Source organism: Vipera ursinii (genome assembly GCF_947247035.1).
Source record: "Vipera ursinii genome assembly, chromosome: 4".
In the NCBI taxonomy this organism is placed as follows: Eukaryota; Metazoa; Chordata; class Lepidosauria; order Squamata; family Viperidae; genus Vipera; species Vipera ursinii.
In genome coordinates, this window is record NC_139514.1 from 68,015,094 (window position 1) to 68,036,499 (window position 21,406).

Sequence of the window (21,406 nt, forward strand, 5' to 3'; positions counted from 1 at the left end):
CTCGAGCCAGACATCCTAGAATGTGAAGTGAAGTGGGCCTTAGAAAAGCTGAGCAACAACAAAGCTAGTGGAGGTGACAGTATTCCAGCTGAGCTATTCAAAATCTTAAAATACGATGCAGTAAAAGTGCTACACTCAATTTGCCAGCAAATTTGGAAAACTCAACAGTGGCCACAGGATTCGGAAAAGATCAGTTTACATTCCAATTCCAAAGAAAGGCAGTGCCAAAGAATGTTCAAACTATCGCACCATTGCACTCATTTCTCATGCTAGTAAAGTTATGCTTAAAATCCTACAAGCTAGACTCCAGCAGTATGTGGATCGAGAACTACCAGAAGTACAGGCAGGATTTCGAAGAGGCAGAGGAACTAGAGATCAAATAGCCAACATACGCTGGATCATGGAGAAAGCTAGAGAGTTCCAGAAAAACATCTACTTCTGCTTCATTGACTATGCTAAAGCCTTTGATTGTGTGGATCATAACAAACTGTGGCAAGTTCTTAAAGAGATGGGAGTACCAGAACATCTTATTTGTCTCTTGAGAAACCTATATGCGGGCCAAGAAGCAACAGTGAGAACTGGACACGGAACCACTGATTGGTTCCAAATTGGGAAAGGAGTCCGGCAAGGCTGTATACTGTCGCCTTGCCTATTTAACTTATATGCAGAGCACATCATGAGAAAGGCAGGGCTAGATTAATCAAAAGTTGGAATTAAGATTGCTGGAAGAAATATCAACAACCTAAGATATGCAGATGATACCACTCTAATGGCAGAAAGTGAAGAAGAACTAAAGAGCCTCTTGTTGCGGGTGAAGAAGGAGAGTGCAAAACTTGGGTTGAAACTAAACATTAAAAAAACCAAGATCATGGCATCTGGCCCTCTCAATTCCTGGCAAATAGATGGGGAAGAAATGGAGGTAGTGACAGATTTTATTTTCCTGGGCTCCAAGATCACTGCAGATGGGGACTGTAGTCAAGAAATTAAAAGACGCTTGCTCCTCAGGAGGAAAGCCATGGCAAATCTAGACAGCACACTAAAAAGCAGAGACATCACCCTGTCGACAAAAGTGCGTATAGTCAAGGCTATGGTCTTCCCAGTTGCAATGTATGGCAGTGAAAGTTGGACCATAAGAAAGGCTGAGCGCAAAAGAATTGAGGCCTTTGAACTGTGGTGCTGGAGAAGACTCCTGCGAGTCCCTTGGACTGCAAGGCGATCAAACCGGTCAGTCCTAGAGGAGATCAACCCTGACTGCTCTTTAGAAGGCCAGATCCTGAAGCTAAAACTCAAATACTTTGGCCACCTAATGAGGAGGAAGGACTCACTGGAGAAGAGCCTAATGCTGGGAAAGATTGAGGGCAATAGAAGAAGGGGACGACAGAGAATGAGGTGGCTGGATGGAGTCACTGAAGCAGTAGGCGTGAGCTTAAATGGACTCCAGAAGATGGCAGAGGACCGGAAAGCCTGGAGGAACATTGTCCATAGGGTCGCGATGGGTTGGACACGACTTCGCAACTAATAACAACAACAACAACAACTGTCACTGAAAGAGCTGGCAGATGTTATCTCAGAAACGTTGCACCACATCTTTCAAAATTTCTGGAGCAACTTTAAGACCTGTGGAGTTCAACTCCCAGAATTCCTCAACTAGCCATGATGGCTGAGGAATTCTGGGAGTTGAAGTCCACAAGTCTTAAAAGTGCCAAGTTTGAAGACTCCTAAGCTAGCTCTTAGTGGTGCATATTAATAAACATGGATATATTCATCATACATTTGTCAGTGCAAAGGGAAAGTGACTCAGCAAAGGAACAGCCACTGAAGAAATTAAAACTGGTACTTTTTTCCTTTTTCTACAGTTTGTAGTATTTTATTATAGAATAAAATACAAAAATACAAAAGCAAATATGACACATGGGGAGGAAAAAGGGGGGAAAAGTGAGGGGGAGAAGGGAAAAAGAACAGACTTCTTCTGTTGTAGTAGAAGGAAGCGTTAACATTGAACCTCAACTTTTTACTTTTCCATAATATTATAAACTAGCTATTTCTATAAGAACAAATTAATCTAATCAGTAAAACCCAAAATCCCCCCTTTTTTAGTCATCCAGTTTTTCACACCTTGCTAAGCACTCGTGGTACTCAAATATTATCATGTCCTAAAAGTGGTACAATTTGTTAAAAGGTTGAAAAGCCGTTTTAGATTACCCAAATTTTTCAGTCTTACCATTTTAAATTGTTTCCAAGTTAGTTTTGTACTATCTTCTTTTCTCCCAAAGATTTTGAGCCGCTGCTACTTCTAGTGGGAGGGGTGCCAGAAACCCCCCCCCATCTTCTTGCTTCTGGGAGCTTTGCTTTTGGGATATTTTTTAAAAAAGGTTCTTAGTTATAGAGCAGGAAGGTTAGTCTCACCCAATTCCAGACGTGATGCTTTTCTACTTGGTCATGCTTTTTTTTTGGCTGTAACTTCTGACTGGCTGTTTGCTTGCAGCCAGTCTTTCACCTGCTGGTTTAGAGGGCTTCCTTGGATCCAGCAGTTCACCGCCACCTGATCGCGATTGACAAGTCGCCTCCTTCTTTGTTGCCTCTCTGGGGCGACTTTAGGCCCTTTTTGGACCCCTAGCAGGGCAAAATTGGACATGGGAGACACAGCTCTGCTTCCTTGCACCCGTCTCACTGTGATGCAAAACCAGAAGTCCGAAAATTAAATAAGGTTTATGTGCATCTGAGGAAATCTGCTATCTTCTATATCCCAAGCATAGCTACCAGGTCCACCATACTGGTGTCCTGCCATTTGGCTGAAGGGGGGGGGACAGGAAGGTTGCTGGCATGCTTTCGCTTTTGCTGTAACCACTTAACAGGTACCTAACTTAATTATCCCTCAGATTTGAAACAGCTTTCCTAGATTTTCACTGTAGGAATGCAATAGTGTAGAGTAACAAAAAGAACAATGAATTTCGTATGAACAGTATTATTGTTTTTCCAGTAATTCCAAATTTCACCTTGTATCCTTGTTCTGCTTAGACATAAAAGTGTGGCTTCTGCAGTAATAATAAAATAGTAATGTCTTTGGGGATTATTTTTTTTCTGGAATCTCAGTTCCAACAGCACTGTTTAAAGTTTTCAAGGTCAATAATCTTAACTAGGCGCTACCTCTTTGTTTGACATGATGGGGTTGGTTGGACTTGCCTGTTAATACAGGTAATCCCAGAGTTATGAGCATTCCCTTAGTGAACGTTTGAAGTTACGTGATAAGCACCCCCTAGTGTTTATGGAAAAGTCCCGAAATTATGAATGTTGTCACACCATGGTAGTCATTCCCCCTTTTGAACGAGCACAGTGGCTCTGCAACATTCACCCTATTACCTCCCTTCCCCCCTGCCCAGGGTGTCCCTAGGCACTAGGCCTATGGATACTCACCTTGTGAAGATCGAGAGATCCTTCGCTTTCTTGGATGCTCCAGGCCTTTAATGCGTTCAGAGAATGGAGGCCTAAAGTAACACAAGATCATGCGAGATCAGTAGTGCAAGATTTCACACTACTGATTTTGTGATCTCATGGTAATTTAGGCCTCTGTTCTCTGCAACAGAGAATGGAACAGAAGCCGGGGGAAGTTTCAGCCAGCCTCCGGAGGCTTGATCCAGGCGTCGAAGACCTTTTCCGAGCCACTGCCACCTGGAAAGGAGGCCGGGGGAGACTTCAGCATGCCTCCAGGACCTGATCAAGGTGTCAAAGGCCTTTTCCGGACTGCTGATGCCTGGAAAGGAGGCCAGGAGATGCTTCTGTGGGCCTCTGGAGGCCCGATCCAGACCTTTTCTAGGCTGCTGCCATCCAGAAGGGAAGCCGGGGGGATGCTTCTGTGGGCCTCAAGGCCCAGAACAGAGGCCATGGGTGGTAGCCACGTGCTTTTGGAGGCCTGTTCTGGGCTTTGGAGGCCTCCCTCTGCTCCTGCCGGGAGCGGAGAAAGAAACTGAGAGGCTGGAGACTGATTTTCACAAGGTAAGTGACCCGGCACAGCAGGATTGGGTGGGGGAACAATTGTGGGGATCCCAGGGGAGGCAGCATGAAGTATCACGGGGGTGGGAGCTTGGGTGCTCTGAAGCCAGTTTCCTGTTCCATCACTAGTCCCCCCCCATGACCTTCCCCACTCTGAGATACCTCATGTTCAGTTAACAAGCCGCACATTTGCCCTTGCATTAAATTAGCAAATACATGGACGAAAGCTGGGAGTGAATCGCATTCAAAGTATGAGATTCACTCCTACAAATCCTCGAGTTACAAATGGAATGGGCAGGCTCCATTACATTTGTAACTTGAGGACTACCTGTAATAGAACATCGTCTTAAATATTATTTTTGAAAAGTAATATTTGAACACATATTACCAGACAAGCTTAATCTTATTTCTTGTTATTTCTTTCTTCCTTCAAGAGTCATGGACAGCATATCCCGTTGCGGAGAACAAATTAAATATCATGGGAGAAGGAACACTATTATGCTCTTCCTCAGCAGAGTCTTAACTTTTTCATTTTATTTATAACGTAACAATTCATTTGAAATCTTTTATTTTTTATGTTTAAAAACTTCTAAAAATTATTGTGGAGCTTTATAGTTCAGAGAACTCTAAAACTGCAGCTCCACGTAGATGTTATGATCATAGCAGATGTAAAAAGGGGAAAATAGTGATGATAACTAATGTAAAATGGGGGAAATAAAACTTAAGAAAATTCAAAAAATATACCATTTCCTTTAATTCAGAGGAAAAAACAAGCTCAAAACTATATCTACCTTCACACTGGTCTTCACACAATCACAATAATTAACTGAAGCTCCAGAAAGACCTCATACTATTATACTGAAAACATTTCCCAACCAAACTCATCTCAAAATTTTGACAGTCTTACAAAGGAAATTGATTTTTCTAGAAAGCTATTAAAGTATTAGTCTTAGATTTAGGCCACTAAGAGATTTATATTCCATTTGGGCTCAATTTTATAAGAAGAAGCACAAATGATAGCAGGGTATGTATTCAATAACTTTCTAGATTTTTTAAAAAATAAGCTTTTAAGAGTCAAAAATCTTCAATAAAAATGCAGAAGGCACAATTTTGGCATAAACGTCTTTAAATAAAATATGTGATTTATACAATAAAGATGTATTTTAAGAGGCAAAGCAGCAGCACTATTCTCTTTTCATAAATAACATCCAACTCATTTTTCAAGGAATTCTCATTCCACAAAAAGAAAGTAAATGTTTATTATAAGACATGTCATTCCAACAGGGAAAAAATCAATAAAAGTTGTTGTCCTTTGAAACAACATATGATAATAAAGTCTAGAGTATTGTTTCTGGACTTCAGCCAAAGTTGGCTTTAGGGTTAAGCAATGTGTGACTACATGCAAGAAACTTTTAGAAACAGCTCTATGATTCTTTCCTTGATTTGGAAGAAAAACAAATGTAGAAACAGATACCAGATGTTCCATTGTTTTGTTAAGTATATATGATATATTACTAAGACTTAAATGGACAAGAGCCAATAGATCCAAAAATACCATTCTTTATTTTAAAATATGAGAAGCCATACCTGGATGTTGGGGACTTTTTAAAACCATTCACTGTATTTTTTTACAAATAAAGCGAAGACAGTCATAACATTTTAAGTGTGATAGAGAAGACTGGAATGTATCTTCATTGCTATAAAATCCCTCTCATTATATTCTTGAATGAGCTATGGAAAGAGGCATTTATGCAAGACTCCAGAGCATTATGAAAAAATGCTAAATATTGGCTCATATCTACAATGATATATAAACATAGGTATCAACATTCTCAAATCAAGATAGCAGCTGAAGTTATATTACTTGTTTTTATTTATTTACCTTGGCCAAGGGATCTCAATGGAAGAAATTGAAGAAATTGAATGGAGTGTGGCAGGCATTCAGCAAGCTAAGCGTAATTTTCAAGAACAACCTCCCCCTATGCCTGAAAAGGTTTTGATCAGTGTGTGCTACCTGCTCTAACATATGCTGGTGAAACATGGACACCATTCTCACAATTGATACAAAAGCTACAAGTGGTACAGAGAGCCATGGCAAGATACATGCTCGGCATTACAAGATAAGAAAGACCTGCACATGGATTAGAGAATAAATGAAAGTATACAATATCAAAGTATACAATGTCATCAAGAGAGTAAAAGAATTGAAATAGGAATGGGCTGGTCACATAGCAAGAAGAACTGATGGCAGGTAGATGAAGGCAGTCACAGAATGGATCCTACTCGATAAATAGCGTCCACAAAGAGAGACCTAAAACAAGATGAACTGACATCAGCAACTATTGTGGGCCCAGTTGGCGAAAGAAAGCTCAGGACCGTATTGGTTGGAAGCATGCGGAACAGGCCTTCATCCTGCAATGGACAAGACGATGGCTAAAATGATTATTTTTATTTAATTATAGAATATAATAGAATATAATAGAATAAATAGAATAGAATAGAATAGAATAGAATAGAATAGAATAGAATAGAATAGAATAGAATAGAATAGAATAGAATAGAATAGACCGTGGAGGTTTTCTAGTCCAGCCCCTGCTCAAGCAGGAGAACCTATACCATTTCAGACAAGTCTCTTCTTAAAAACCTCCAGTGATGGAGCACCCACGGTTTCTGGAGGCAAGCTGTTCCATTGGTTAATTGTCCTCACTGTTAGGAAATTTCTCCTTAATTCCAGGTTGCTTCTCTCTTTGATCAGTTTCCAACCATTGTTTCTTCTCCTGCCCTCTGGTGCTTTGGAGAATAGTTTAATGCCCTCTTTTTTGTGGCAGCCCCTCAAATACTGGAACACTGATATCATGTCACCCCCGTTTCCTCTTTTCTTTAGACTAGCCAAATCCAAGTCCTACAGCCCTTCTTCATAGGCCAAATAATGGCCAATTCTTCGTTCTTTTGCATATACAAGAGCGGCTCCCAGCGTTTTGGACCCCAGGGACCGATTCTGTGGAGAGAGGTTTTTCCGTGGACCAGAGGGGGCATGGTTTTGCATGCTGTCTGCATCCTGCGGATGGGACTGCGCTTGTTTGTGCAGCCTGGTTTCTAGCATGACACGGACTGGGGTTTGGGAACCTGATATATACAAGATGGGGTATTTGAAAATATAGATGGAATGAAAAGGTAGATACAGCAAATGGAAAAGTTCAATATTTTTAGAATTTGGTCTTAACACCTAATGGAACTGAATATTACTGCACTTAATAAGCAAGGCAGCTGCATTTGGTGGCCTCCCTACTTTCTGCTCTCTGACATTCAAAGGTTTCCATTAATAAAAAGATGTGAGCAATTTTGCTGTATCTCCCATATATTTCTAGACAGTTGGGGATGCATAATTTGCAGGATCTATACAGGATTAAAAATATAAAAGCATAAATGAAGAAGGAATCTTCCACAAATGTAAATTTATTAACAGAGCTACCCAGACATCACTGGTTTTTTATCCAAAAATAAATAAAAATAATTTATTTTATTACATGTTCTTGAGTTCAGGCACAGCAAATAACACCATTTTATTTATTTGCATGCCACCTATCCCAGAAGGTTCAATCTTCAACTAACAATCTTTGCATTACCGGTACTTCCATTTAAGTAATATCACAACTCTGATCAAACAATATATAAAAAGGGAAAGTTACTTAAGAATCATTGCTGCAAACTACTCCATTCCAAAATGTATGCTATAAATCATTATTCTTTTCTCCTGAAAATAACAAAAGGAAAGGAAAAGAAAAGAAGATCCAGTCTCTTCTTCTATTGAAAACACAATTAGTTGAGGTTGTTAAAAAAATGGGTTTTAGTGGCTGGCAGTTCCTAAGCACTGAAATAGATTTAGATTATGAAACTGAAAATAATTTCTTCTTCGCTATTCATATATCAGAAGTCAAAAATAGCTTTATTCAATCTGATATAAAATGAGAATGTTGTTTTGTAAACGTGTTTTAATATTAGTTTTTAATTTGTCTATTTCAATACTATTTAATTTATTGTTTTATTGTTTATAGTTGCTTTAAGCACTATTTTTTGTTGTACTGGACAGAGCAAACAGGATTCCCATGATCCAACCATAAAATGAATCTTCTTAGTCTCAGTATAATCAGAGTTATTTCCTTTTGGAATTATACACAAGAAAATAAATGTTAAAATTTTAAGCATAAAATGAAGTACGTTTCCTATTTCATCAGTCAGTTCAAAATTCTATATGGCTTTCAGCTGAAAGTGCCAATTAAAGAAAGCTTGAAAACTTCCTTTATTTGAGGAACCATCCAGTCACATCTACCTATCCCATCAGGTCCAGCAGGAATGGCATATTGTGGATCCCGTTGACAATGTAGTAACTTTCTCTTTGCAATCTTACCATGCACAGCATTATTGTTTACTGTTCTCCTAGTAATGTTTTCGTGAACATTGACATTGGCAAGAAAGGCCTTTAATTCCTAAGTTGTTCCCTGGGGATGTTCCCTTGGGTTCCCAAAGTAGTACGCACCTTGATATTGGTGTGACTTTGGTTGGTTGAACACTCCTGGGAAATATAACACAGTTTTGGATCATTTTCCTCAATAAATGAATGTACAAGCATATTATTTTTTACTCATTTGTTTACTTAGGTTCTGTTAACCCAATTTTTAAGACTTGCTTTTAGTTTTAGTTTTTAGATATTTTAGGTCATTTTACGGAGAAACGTTGAAAATTCAAAAGGTTCACATATTTTTAAGTCCCATTGTATATGTCAATATTAGATTATGCTAATCACTATTGCCTTTCGTGTGTTTGTGGACAAATGTGTGATAGTCAAGAAGATATTGGAGTTCACAATATAAAATGATTTAAGAAAAATAAAAAATTATAATATCAAGGGATGTGAAAAAGGTTTATTTGTCAGATTACACATATACTGCAAAGTCAAAACTGCAATGGCTTAGCTCCATGGTGGCGAACCTATGGCACGCGTGCCACAGGTGGCATGCAGAGCCCTCTCTGTGGGCACGCGCCCCCTCAGCCCAGTCCTAGGCCTTCAGCTGAGTTTTATAAAATCTTTTTCTTTAGGCCTCCACCGACATGTGCAAAAAAAAAAGGTTCAATCAATTTCAACTTCTCGTGGGGGAAAAAAAAGATCTCGGAAAGTTGGAATTGATTGATTGAACTTTTTAGTCCCGCCCAGTCTGCCGTTACCACCGCAGCCACACCCACCCAATGGGCCACACCCACCTGGCACCCGATGATACATAAGTGGGTTTGGTCTCTAAAAGGTTTGCCATCACTGGCTTAGCTACTGATAAATATTGCATTTACTACAAGGGCAATTCAGAAATAAACCTTCGCTTGGAGGTTTATTTCTTATTTCTTATCAATGACAGACACTCGCAGATACAAAACTTTTATTATACACATTTGAAAACTACAACACTACATTACTTTTTGACATGATCACCATTCAGATTGAGGCAATTGTCATAACGTCTTAAAAGGTTTGAAATTCCTTAGTAGTACTTGCTCGGCACCAAATCTGGGCTATCGGGGAGGGGGGGTGATAAAAAAACATCCCAACAGAACTACTTCAAAAGTTCTTGGACATGTCTAGCAGTGTGCAGGTGAGCATTAACATGAATCAACACACTGGAAGTGGTGCCATAGAAAATCCCGCTTAATGTGAAGATGCCCCAAAAGTACTGCTAGTGAAGTTCATGGAGCATGGTTTGACCATCAATTCAGAAGTCTACTGTGAAATGTTACAAAAACTAAGGCAAACCATCCATAACAAGCATTGGGGCATGCTGACTTCCGGTGTGGTGATGTTCATGATAATGCTCACCCACACACCGCTAGACGCACCCAAGAACTTTTGAAGCAGTTCCATTGGGATATTCTTGATCACCCCCCACCCCACCCCGGAATGTCATTTTTCCAACTCAGCAACAGAAGGACCAGGCTTCATCTTGTTTATTTGACCCTCCTGGATTAGGGAGTGTCTCAGAATCATCCCTCAAGATCCTCCAATAACAGCATCAGTCTGCAAGCCATTTTAGAAGTTGTGCTTCAGGACAGTGGGTGAGCTGAAGCTGGGAGGAGGGGCAGAAATCACATTGGAGATGGATAAAACAGCCCTTTTGGAATTTATTTTTTAAACAGCCAATAAGCTGTGCCCTTCATTTCTCAATCAATTTATGAGCTTATTACCTATATGAGCTAAAAGAGGCTCTCTTTAACTACAGCTTAATACTCTTTTTTGAAGTTAGATGCCATTTTGGAGACTCCTTTGTTGTTAAATGACAAGGAAGAGAGTTGCTGTAGGCAACCAAAAGAAGGAAGTGTGAAGTACTTTTTCTGGTGAAATATAAGGATAAAAGATGGGACTTTTAATTTGCTACATTTAAAATAATTTGTAATCTCATGGTGGGTGGTGTTGGTGGTTGAAATTTTCCGATTTCTATGAGCTCTGATTGGCCAGAAAAAGGAGAGGAAAGGAGAGGAGAGGAGAGGAGAGGAGAGGAGAGGAGAGGAGAGGAGAGGAGAGGAGAGGGAGAGAGAGAGAGAGAGAGAGAGAGAGAGAGAGAGAGAGAGAGAGAGAGAGAGAGAGAGAGAGAGAAAGAAAGAAAGAAAGAAAGAAAGAAAGAAAGAAAGAAAGAAAGAAAGAAAGAAAGAAAGAAATTTGTGACCACTAGAGGGAGCTGAAGTTAAACATCAAGACATCTAACACTGAATTGGAATCTGTTATTAAAGATATAAAAGACATATACAAAATCAAATATATAATAAACTCTTTAGGGTTTAAAGATGTCAAAGATACAGAGGAGATTAAAAAAGATTATCAACCCACTGTAGGAAACTATCAACCCACTGTGTCAACTCTACAAATGCTGGATAACGCAAATAACCTAACTGTACCTTTGGAATATAAATCTGACATCAGTTTCTATTATGATGATGGTTTGAATAAAAGCTTCCCAATGCAACTGAAACAAGAGTGTCAAATAAATTTTCAACTATTAAGAGGTCAAGTTTGTGACTTTTTCCTTATGGACATCAACAAGGTGAAGAATTCTTTGAGAAAGAAAGATATGATTGACATCTTAAGAGATGGAAACTTTACAGGCTTAGAACTTCTTGAAGAAAAGTGACACCCCTGAGAGGAAAAAAAATCATTCTATGAAGACAACCTGGAGGGAGTGACTTAGATTTAATGATTGAATTAGTTAGGATGGATTTTTATAAGTTTTGACATATGTATTGAAAGAAAGCATTAAGATAGCTTTATATGCATACAGTAAGTTTGTAAATGTATGTCCTCTGGTGGTTTTGTTTGTTTGTTTTGCTTTGTCTGTTTCTTTTGTAAAAACTGTGAAAGCCCTAATGTAATTTTGGATTTAAAATGAAGGGTTTTTTTGTTGTTTAGTTTTGTTGTTTTCATTTTTATATATATTTAAATATTATTTAAAGTTAGTAAAGTATTAAAACTAAGAAAAGTGCTTTCTCTCTTTAGGATTGAATCTATATTGAAGATTCTTTTAATATGAATTAGGATAAAGGTTAATGAATCAATAGAGGCATATGTTATCCCCCACAGCAATGAGAAGCATAGATAGTTAAACTGACCCTTTTATCCAAAGATGAGAATACATTTAAGTTTGCTCCTATTTTGAAACTGCTTCGATTTTCTGCTTGCAATGAAAAAGAAAAAGAAAATTTGTTTTGTTAATCAGATAGATGTATTGTTGTAGAAATAGTTTGTACATACTATTGTGTAAAAGCAAAAAGTTGTGACTGTAATGTTATCTTTTACTGTGTCAAGTTGGTGCCTTTTTCTTTTCTTCTTTTCAAACACTATCTTCTTTTTTTCCCTTCCCCTTTTTCTAATTCTCTATTCATTTAATTTCTTTTTGCATTTTATATTTTGATAAAGTGATACAATTATTTTTAGAAAAGTAATATTATGTGAGAACATTCAGATGCTAGGGAAAACGGAGGGAAAGTGAAGAAGACGCCAGCAGCAAGGTAGATAAGACTCAGTTACAACAATAACTTCTCTTGAAAGTCCTTAAAGAACAGGAATAAATTGCCATGGAGAAAATCTACTGTCAACCTCGGGCTGAAAAAACCCAACTAAGAAAAACACCAGAGCCATTAAGTCCTCTAATGTAATCTTTATTGAGCAGAATCATTTCGGTAGGTTCAAAGTGAAAGCTAGCTCTGAAGAAAAAGCGGGAAACAAGCAATTAAAAGAATGAATCTCCTCCTCTCCTCTCTGACAATTCAAGTCACATTATCCAATATGTCAATAATTGTTATGAGAAAAAACTCCTCCATAGCTCCAGCTTTCTCAAGATGATAAGAACACCTGTGGATTCAAAGCTTTCCCCATCTCCCTCCCCACTCTGTTGGCAAGCTAGAAGTACACTGTGGTCCTAAAGGCAGTAGGATTAATAGCTTGACACCTGTCTATATGGTTGCTAGGAGTTGAAAATGACTTGATGGCACATAATCAATATAAATAAAGACTTTTCTATTTAAAGGAATCACAAGATATAGGCCAATTCTGTTGTACTTGAAATCATAACAAAGATACTGAGTGCAACAAAATACTTTCCTATCCATGAAAAATTATTGCTTTGAAATGTGAGAAAAATATTGTAACAGTGGTGTCCACAAAATAAATGATGCTTTTTAGAACCCTTTTCTCATTTTTTGAAATGAATTTCTTGGCAAATAATGTTGAAAAAAATATGTAATAACCATATTAAAAACAAAACATGCATAATATTCATGTATTTGTTGTTTGATGTAGATAAATCAAATTTATACTAGAATTGTGAAAGATGCAGCCATATTTAGCTGATGAAATATTCTGCTTGTAAAAGCTCAGAATCATTATACTGATACCTCTTTTTTACCTTAAAGTTGACATTAAACTATATAATGTAAACTCCCAATTCAATTACTAAAGCATTAAAAGCTAACATTTTTAAGTGACTTATCAAGCATAACCATTTTTTTCTTAAGTCTGGAAGAATGTAGTACCCGTGTTTCCCTGAAAATAAGACCAGGCTTATATTTTTCTTGCCTCCAAAAGAGCACCAGGTCTTATTTTCAGGGAATGTCTCACCAGCTTACCTTAGGACCTCCACAGCCAGGCATCCCACACCTCAACACCTGTTGCGCCACTACATGAAGCATCATGAAGCCTCCTGCTATGACCAGTGGCAACGGCCTAAAGCACTGTACGGCTTCCTGCCGTGAGCGGCAGCAACAGCATGAAGTACCCTGTGGCCTCCTGCTCAGAGCAGCAGCAATGTCCTAAAGCGCCACACGGTATTCTGTGGTGAACATCAGCAATGGCCTAAAGCACCATGTGGCTTCCTGCTGCAAGGCGGCACCAGCATGAAGCATCATGCAGCCTCCTGCTGCAAGCAGCAATGGTCCAAAGTGCTGTGCAACATACTGCCTCTTGCAGCAGAACTGACGTTAAGCACCATGCAGCCTCTTGTCGCAAGCAGTGGCAACAGCCCCGCAGCGTCATGCAGCTTCCTGCTGCAAGTGGCGGCACCAACATGAAGAACTATGAGGCCTCCTGAATGGCCCAAAGTGCTGTGTGGTTTCCTGCCATGAACGGTGGCACCTTCGTGAAGCACCACGCAGCCTCCTGCCACAAGCAGTGGCAATGGTCCAAAGCACTGCGCAGTGCCCTGCCTTGTGTCAGGGCAACGGTCTGAAGTGCTGCATGGCTTCCTTGTGAAGCACCATGCAGCCTCCTGCCCGAGTATTGGCAACAGCCCGAAGCGCCGCATGGCTTCCTGCAGTGAACTGTGGCACTGGCGAGAAGTACCATGCAGCCTGCCATGAGCAGAGGCAATGGCCCAAAGCACTGTATGGCCTGCCACATGCAGCGGCATTGGCATGATGAGTCACATGGCATAACAACTGTCAGAGTGTGGGAGGCCTGGCTGCAGTGGTCCTATCAGTAAAGTAAGTGGGTGCAGGGTGTGTGGGGCAGCTCCAGCCCCCCAACCCTGCCCCTAGGTTTTTACACATGCACCTCGCCCCAAAACTAGGGCTTATTTTTGGGGTAGAGCTTATATTAGGCCCACCCCCCAAAATCAAGCAATGGCTTATTTTCAGGATAGGTCTTACTTTCTGGGAAACATGGTATATGAACATCCTCAGATGCTGCGCATAGGAATAAATTGTCTTATTGGTTTGAAGGACATGGAAGAGTTCATTTATAGCTCCAAAAATGTTGCCATGGCCAAGTGTGGAACAGATCACAAACTGCAAATGTGCAAGTGAAATTCAAGGTAAAGTGGAAGAACCGAGTTAATTCATTTACATGTTATGATCTTGATTACATACCTACCATTTTCAAGTATATCAGGAATTGCTTTGGGGTTCTGAATCTCATTGTTAGGAAATCAGACACACCATGGAATGAAATAAATAAACTTATTAACGATAAATGTAAAGAGACTGTAATAAGCCAAGAAATAGCAAACTGAATATCAGAACAATCAGAGGAAGTACCAAAAAGAGAAAGGAAGCAAAACCAGGAAAGTCATAGATTTCAAAAAAGAGGACCAGCAGAATAGTGGAGTTACAGCTACACTGTTGAAGAACTTGAAGGGCTGATTTGGGGACAAATTAACCTGGCAGGGTCTATCTATATGGCTGAAGTCATACTGATGGACTTAACTAATTAATTAACCAACAGACTGAAAACTTAAATAGCAGTTTTGGAGATTAGCTCATATGAGATTTAAATTTTAACATGATGCCCATTGTATCAAGTTGATGCTTTGATAAGCTATGAAATATATATTAGTTCTTACCAGAATAGTCAAAAAATGGGTCACAATGCTGTAAAAAAAAAAAAATTCCTTAGATCACAGGTCTTCAACCCGCGGCTCCGGAGCCGCATGTGGCTCTTTCAGCCGTCTCCTGCAGCTCTCAGTCCTCTGCCATGTGCAGTCCCCCCCAAAAAAAAGTGGGACTAAAAAAGTTCAACCAATCAATTCAAATATGCAGGGTAGGTGCATATCTTGCCTTGTCTCCACTCTTCAGTCAAACCCTGTTCTGCACATGTGCGCATGTACGTGCATGTGCACACATTTTTTGCGGCTCCCAGTTTTTCCCTTTGTGAGGGAACCAGTTCCGAGTGGCTCTTTCACTGTTTCAGGTTGCTGACCCCTGCCTTAGATCAAAATTGAGTCTGTGTGCTTATCTAAGCATATATTTCTTGTTCACAATACAGTAACAGCAGCTGCACTGCTCTTTTCACAGTTTCTGTTAAGTCAAGTCACATACAAGTGGTCATACATTTTAAACTATCGCAATAGCCAGTCAGCATCTGTTGAGTGAAATTAGTATATTTTGTCATCACTTCAGTAAATTTTAAAGAATATAATCCTGAAGTTATCAAGTTAATTCTGGTAATAAACTTATTTTAGAGCTTTATCCAATTTATAAATCAGCTTTCCTAGAAAGATTCATTGTCAGACCAAATTATACTGGAGCTCATCTAGAATATTATTTTATCTTTATCTTCACAAAAAAACTTAGAAACGCAACATCTTGAATTTGTCATTGCAAAATTATCAATTATCATTTCTGCTTTTGTTCTAATTATGCTTATTTGGATTTTAGCCACTGAAAATGTTCTACCATTATTTGTTGAACAAAATGTATGAAATCAAAAATACAATATACAATTGCATCATTTGTGGTTGGTCTGCATAACTGAAATTTTTACTCTTTAAAGCTATATTGAGCATTTTATAGTAGTTACAATTAATATGTTGATTTGTAAAGCAACATATGCTGTTTTTACTGGCTGATAAACATATCAGAAGATATACTACTGAATATGAAGAGGTACAATTTAAATGAAGAATATTTTGAGTCACCTTTTCAATGTTTTCCCTAATAAATTTCCAGAATATATGGGACTTTTTCCATGTATTTATTTATTTATTTGTTAGTTTAGGCAATTTGTCACCCCTCTCATATACAATAACTCTGGACTCTTAAAAACATTAAAATCAATAATCATAGAACACATATTCTTTTAATATACAAATGGTTCTGATTCCTCATTCCAAAAATGTGTATATCATTTGTATATCTTGTATATATTTTATTGCCAACGTTTGTGTTACCTAATTATTGTCATATCACATCCCTAATACATTTTAGAAGAGCATCTCTTGATTATCCCTATTATCCTTAGCCCTGAAAAAGGATAGCAAAATATCAAAACCAAAATGACCTCTTCTTTTCTACAGATTTTGAAACAGTTTCCATAAGGCTATAAATCCTTAAGCATGTATCTAAAGCACATGTAAAAATGGAATTTTTGCTAAGAATGTTCTCCATGCGTTACCAATTCAGAGTCATGGTGAATTTAAAAGCATTTTATATTGTGGGAAGTCACCCCCCGCCCCCAGAGAAGGAAATATTTTGGGGGATATTAAAAAGGCAGAATATTATATTTCCCCAAAGGAATAGAATAATGGATAAAGAAAATCTTAAAAGACAGAAACCAGCCCCAGTCGCTCTCCCCAAGGCAGAGGCCAGCTCTGTAGAAATGCACATTGGTAATCCTATTCAGAAAGGTTGGGGGCAGGAAGGTTGGAGCTGAGGGGATTAGAAAAACAGAGGACAGGAAACATGACCTTTAGAATATAATAGGATTAACCCACCACTACCAAAAGGGGCACACTCAGACTCAGGTCAAAGTACATGACACAGGGAATACAAAGCCACAGGAACAACTCCAAACACAAAAACCCAAGAAGGTATAAAAATCCACCACTCCCCGCAACATGTGGCCAGCTGCTCCAGAGTCACATGTCTTGTGGTTCTGTTCTTCAATAAACTACAACCTTCTTTCTTAAGCAGTCTCCATTTTGCTTATTCCCGGCTTGGACTGGACTCTGAAGATTTTTATTTCAACAACATACTAAAGAAAAGAAGAAATAGGGGAGACATGATAGCAGTATTGCAGTACTTGAGGGGCTGCCACAAAGAAAAGGGGGTCACATTACTCACCAAAGCACCAGAGGGCAGGACAAGAAACAATGTTTGGAAACTGATCAAAGAGAGAAGCAATCTGGAATTAAGGAGAAACTTCCTGACAGCGAGGACAATTAACCAGTAGAATAGCTTGCCCCCAGAAATCTTGGATGCTGCATCACTGGAGATTTTTAAAAAGAGGCTAGACCAGGGATGTCAAACTGCCAGCCAGCGGGCCAGATGCGTCACACCAAAACCGCGCCCACCCCATTGCCGCCAATGGGAAAAGTCACAATACATTGTGACAGGTCACATGACATCACGAGTTTGACACCCGTGGGCTAGACAGTCACTGGTCTGAGATGGTATAGGTTCTCCTGCTTGAGCAGGGGGCTGGATTAGAAGACCTCCAAGATCCCTTCCAGCTCTATTCTATTATTTTCTGATTCAGTTCCATAAGGGTTACTGACATTTTGACAGAATTAACCTTTGTCTAATCTTCTGAGGTCTTAACTGCTAGATTGGAACAGTAATAAATTCCAATGCTTAACAAGTATTATGAAGTAAAACAACAGGAAAAAAACCGCCGAGAATTGCTCGTTTCGCCTATTTTTATGTTAATTCATTCCCATGTCATATATTGCTTAAACAACAATTTTGCTAATATCAAAGTCTGATTTTTATTAATACTTACAGCAGAAAAGAATAGCTCTAAATACACTTGTAAAGAAACAAAAGCATTGTTCAAGATGAGGCAAGTTAACACTTGGACAGCATTAAGCACTATGTATAGAGAAAGATTCATTACATCTTGAGCAAGATCCCAAATAATAGAAAAACATATTCCCAGGCTTGCAAATCAAGTTCCCTATTGACTTATCTTTTGCACACAAAAGTGATCAAAGTACACTGAGGTCCATTACTTCATGGTAGGTGACACAGATAAGAGTCTGTATTATAAAAACATGCCAAAAACCAAAACACAGGTTTCAAGAAATTACTAACTTCTTGTAATGATAAACTGACAGGGAGTTTAATGGGAGACAGAGAACACAGTTATTAAAGTCTTCAAGGTTTAACTAGTTTTACCTGCTTCCCAAGTTAGAGTTTAACACCGTTTCTCTGTGCAGTGTTTTGAACAGTGTTGCTTATATAACTGCATATAACCCACAAAGCCTACATTTTCTTCTATGTTTACTTACTGTAAAAAATAAAGGATTAATTCAAAATATTATAAACAATAAAAATATCTTGTTAAAATGAATTAAGTTACCACCATGCTATTAGCTTTATAAGAAAGAGGTATCTACCATTGTATGCATATATTCTGATTCAGAAGCTTCATTTATAAATCTAGGAATCCAGCCTTAATCACCTATCAAGATTTTTCTAATACATTAACAAAACTGAGGGCAAAAAACATATAGTGATCCAGCTTACACAATTTGAAAGAACAATCCAATTACTGCAGGCACATGAAAAGAAATTTAAAGTTTGTAAACTAATTTTTAAATGTATTCTTATGACAGCAATTGTGCATGCACTTAATTCTGAATAATTCCAGCTAAAATCAGTAATTACAAAATTATCTCTGATAGAATAAAATTGCAACACTTTCTGTTACCCACATTCTTCCCCCTGATTGTGTAGAATAAAAGAAAGTTGAGAATGAAGCAATCAATGACTGGGCACATTCCTTTTAAGGCCAGGTGGTCTCTCAATAAAACAGCATCACATATATATATAGGTGAGCAGGCATCTCTCTCCTTGCAGCTTTTAACTGTAAAGTCCATAGATAACAGCTAAAGCTAATGAATATAGTTCAGTTTCAAACCATTGTAAATTTTTTATTGTTATGACCAATATATTTAAAATTCAAAATTATCTCTGAGTTTACATTTTAATACTTCTTTAATTCTTTTTGTTTTACTGTGTATCCTTTCAAGTCAATATTGATTCCTAGGGACAGCCTGGCTTAGTTCCTTCATTTTCTTGGCAAGTTTTTCAAAAGGGGTTGCCCCTTGTCATCTTTTTAGGGCTAAAAGTGACTAGCCCAAGGCTACCCCCACATAGCAACATGCTGAAGGCAGGACTAGAATTGTCTCCCAGTTTCTAGCCTGCCTTAACCACTACACCAAACTAACACTCTCTTAAATTCATTACAAAGAATTAATGTCATGTACATATAGCCATACTAATAATTATGTCCCTCTTTCCCAATGAAAATATTAAACAACCTAAAGATGAAAGAGCAACAAATGTTTAAAATGCTAAATGTCTAAGATTTATGTGACATTCCTTGGGACTATCTTCTCTAAGTAGAAACTATTAGACAGATAACTTTTACTGTATTTTTTTACTGTGGGCACAATGGCACACATTAAAAATGAAAGCAAACATGTACTGTTGGGAGATGTTTTGGTACTCATCCTGAAAGATATCTATGGGATGGGAATCCAAAACAAGGCAGTCTCCCACTTTGGAAGAATTTTACTCTCTTATTTAAGGCTGGCCCTCCAACCTTTTGTCTTTTAGAGAGCAGACAAAAATCTTCCTCTTCCATAAAGCTCAGGGGAAATGAATTTTATGGAATATACGTCTATATTTAAAACATTTTCAATTTTTAGTATGTTGGATCTTTACAATGTAAGCTACCTAGAGTCATTCAAAAAGATAGCATATAAATAACTGTAATAAATATAATAAAACGTTATTTGAAAAATTGAAAAAGTTAAAATTATGAGTCAAATTTTGACACAAAGGCTAAGGATTTCATGCCAGAAAATGGAGATAAAAAAAAATCACTGACAGAAAGACGTCATAATCAGCACTTGATAGTGGAGGAGGAACATGACAAAGATAATAATGTGTTGCTACACCTACGATTTGTTTTCATTTGTTTTTCCCCCCTTAGTGGGCTGATGACACAACATAAAATTAAGGCTTTTCTCCATAGCAAAATACAAATCCAACTCCAGTGGATATATAACATTGCAGTACATTAGAAATAAGATTTAATAAGCAGCATTCAAAAATCAAAAATTTCCTAATAGTTACTCAAATAGTATGAACTTCATCTAACAAAACTAATGACTTGGGATTCACAATAGATTTACAATATAAATTATATTTGCAAAAGCACTGAATTTTAATTATTTCAAAAACCAAATCTAAAATTTGTGCCAAATTAAAATGGGCAGAACCAATGACCAATTTGTATATTATCTTTCATAGGGTATCTATGTTTCATAGGGTTAATAGCTTTTATATTTAAATCCTATTGTTGATTTATATGAAACTGTTTTAACCATTATTCTGGTGTGTGCATTAATTGGAGCATGTGTTCACTCAGGCAATATGTGGGATATTAGTTTTTTCTACACAAACTCTTATAATAGCAGGTCGATGAATAAACTTTTACAAACTTTAGCAACCCAGTGTATTTCTGTAAGTCAGTATTGAAAAGATCATCTTCCAATTATCAGATAGAAAGCCCAAGCATACATACCAGTTTTAGGATTCAAGTCTTTTACCTATGGTTAATCCCAGTACTTTCAAATAAGATGGGGTAACAAACTGTTTTTGAGCTGAACAAAACAACTATATATTTGCTACAGCAACATATTTGCACTGAAATGATGTGTTTGAGTGAAAAGAGAGGGGGAAATCAATGAAAAATCCCTGCTAGCATGTTTCAAAGTCATTATAAACCATGTTTTTACTTAACTGACCCAAGCACATTAATTTTCACAACTCTAAAAGAATAAAGTATACCAGTTAAGCTCATACAACATGCTTGGCCAAGATGTGTCAGGCTATTTTCTGATTCAGCGTGTTATACCACTCGTTTTAATTCAGTAAGGAACGATCCAATTAACCATATTAGCATGTTTCAGTATAACTAACATCTGCTGGTATATCGCTAGTTAAGAGGAAGAAAGGATGCAAACCAGCAGTTTCCCCAGCTGTAAGATTTCCAGTCTGGGCTAGGCACACCCTCTATCCCGAAATCCTCACCCCAAAGCTGTTCTAGGTGGTCTCTCCCGAGATAAAAGCACTCTGTATGCGGGCAGAATACTCTCATCTCTTCCTGACTTCGGAATCCTACGCTCTTACGTACGGCTCTGGGTTTCTTAGGTACCTGATGGAGCATCTCCGCGGGGAGCTGCGACGCCCTGAACAATTCTGCCACTTTACTGCCCCCGACAGCAGGGGTGCCCAATCCAGGTCCCACCTCGGGAACAGACTGGCCGCCGCCGCAAAGCGAAAAGAGCTCGGAGAAATATTGCTGCTCGTTCCCCGCCAAAAAGAGTGCAGAGGTTCCTGCGGCGGCCGGCCCAGAGAGAGCTGCTCCCGCCGGCTCCAT

General features: G+C 38.4%; 1 protein-coding gene across 1 annotated transcript in view; it reads right to left on the reverse strand.

The window, feature by feature from the left end:
* Positions 1-21,406, reverse strand: part of REPS2 (RALBP1 associated Eps domain containing 2) — a gene marked incomplete at its 5' end in the record, with an annotated part of 120,916 nt that extends 99,510 nt beyond the window's left edge. Inside the window, one exon of the mRNA XM_083361282.1 lies at positions 21,182-21,406. Within this exon, the coding sequence (XP_083217408.1) occupies positions 21,182-21,406 (225 nt within the window). The remainder of the gene's footprint in view (positions 1-21,181) is intronic.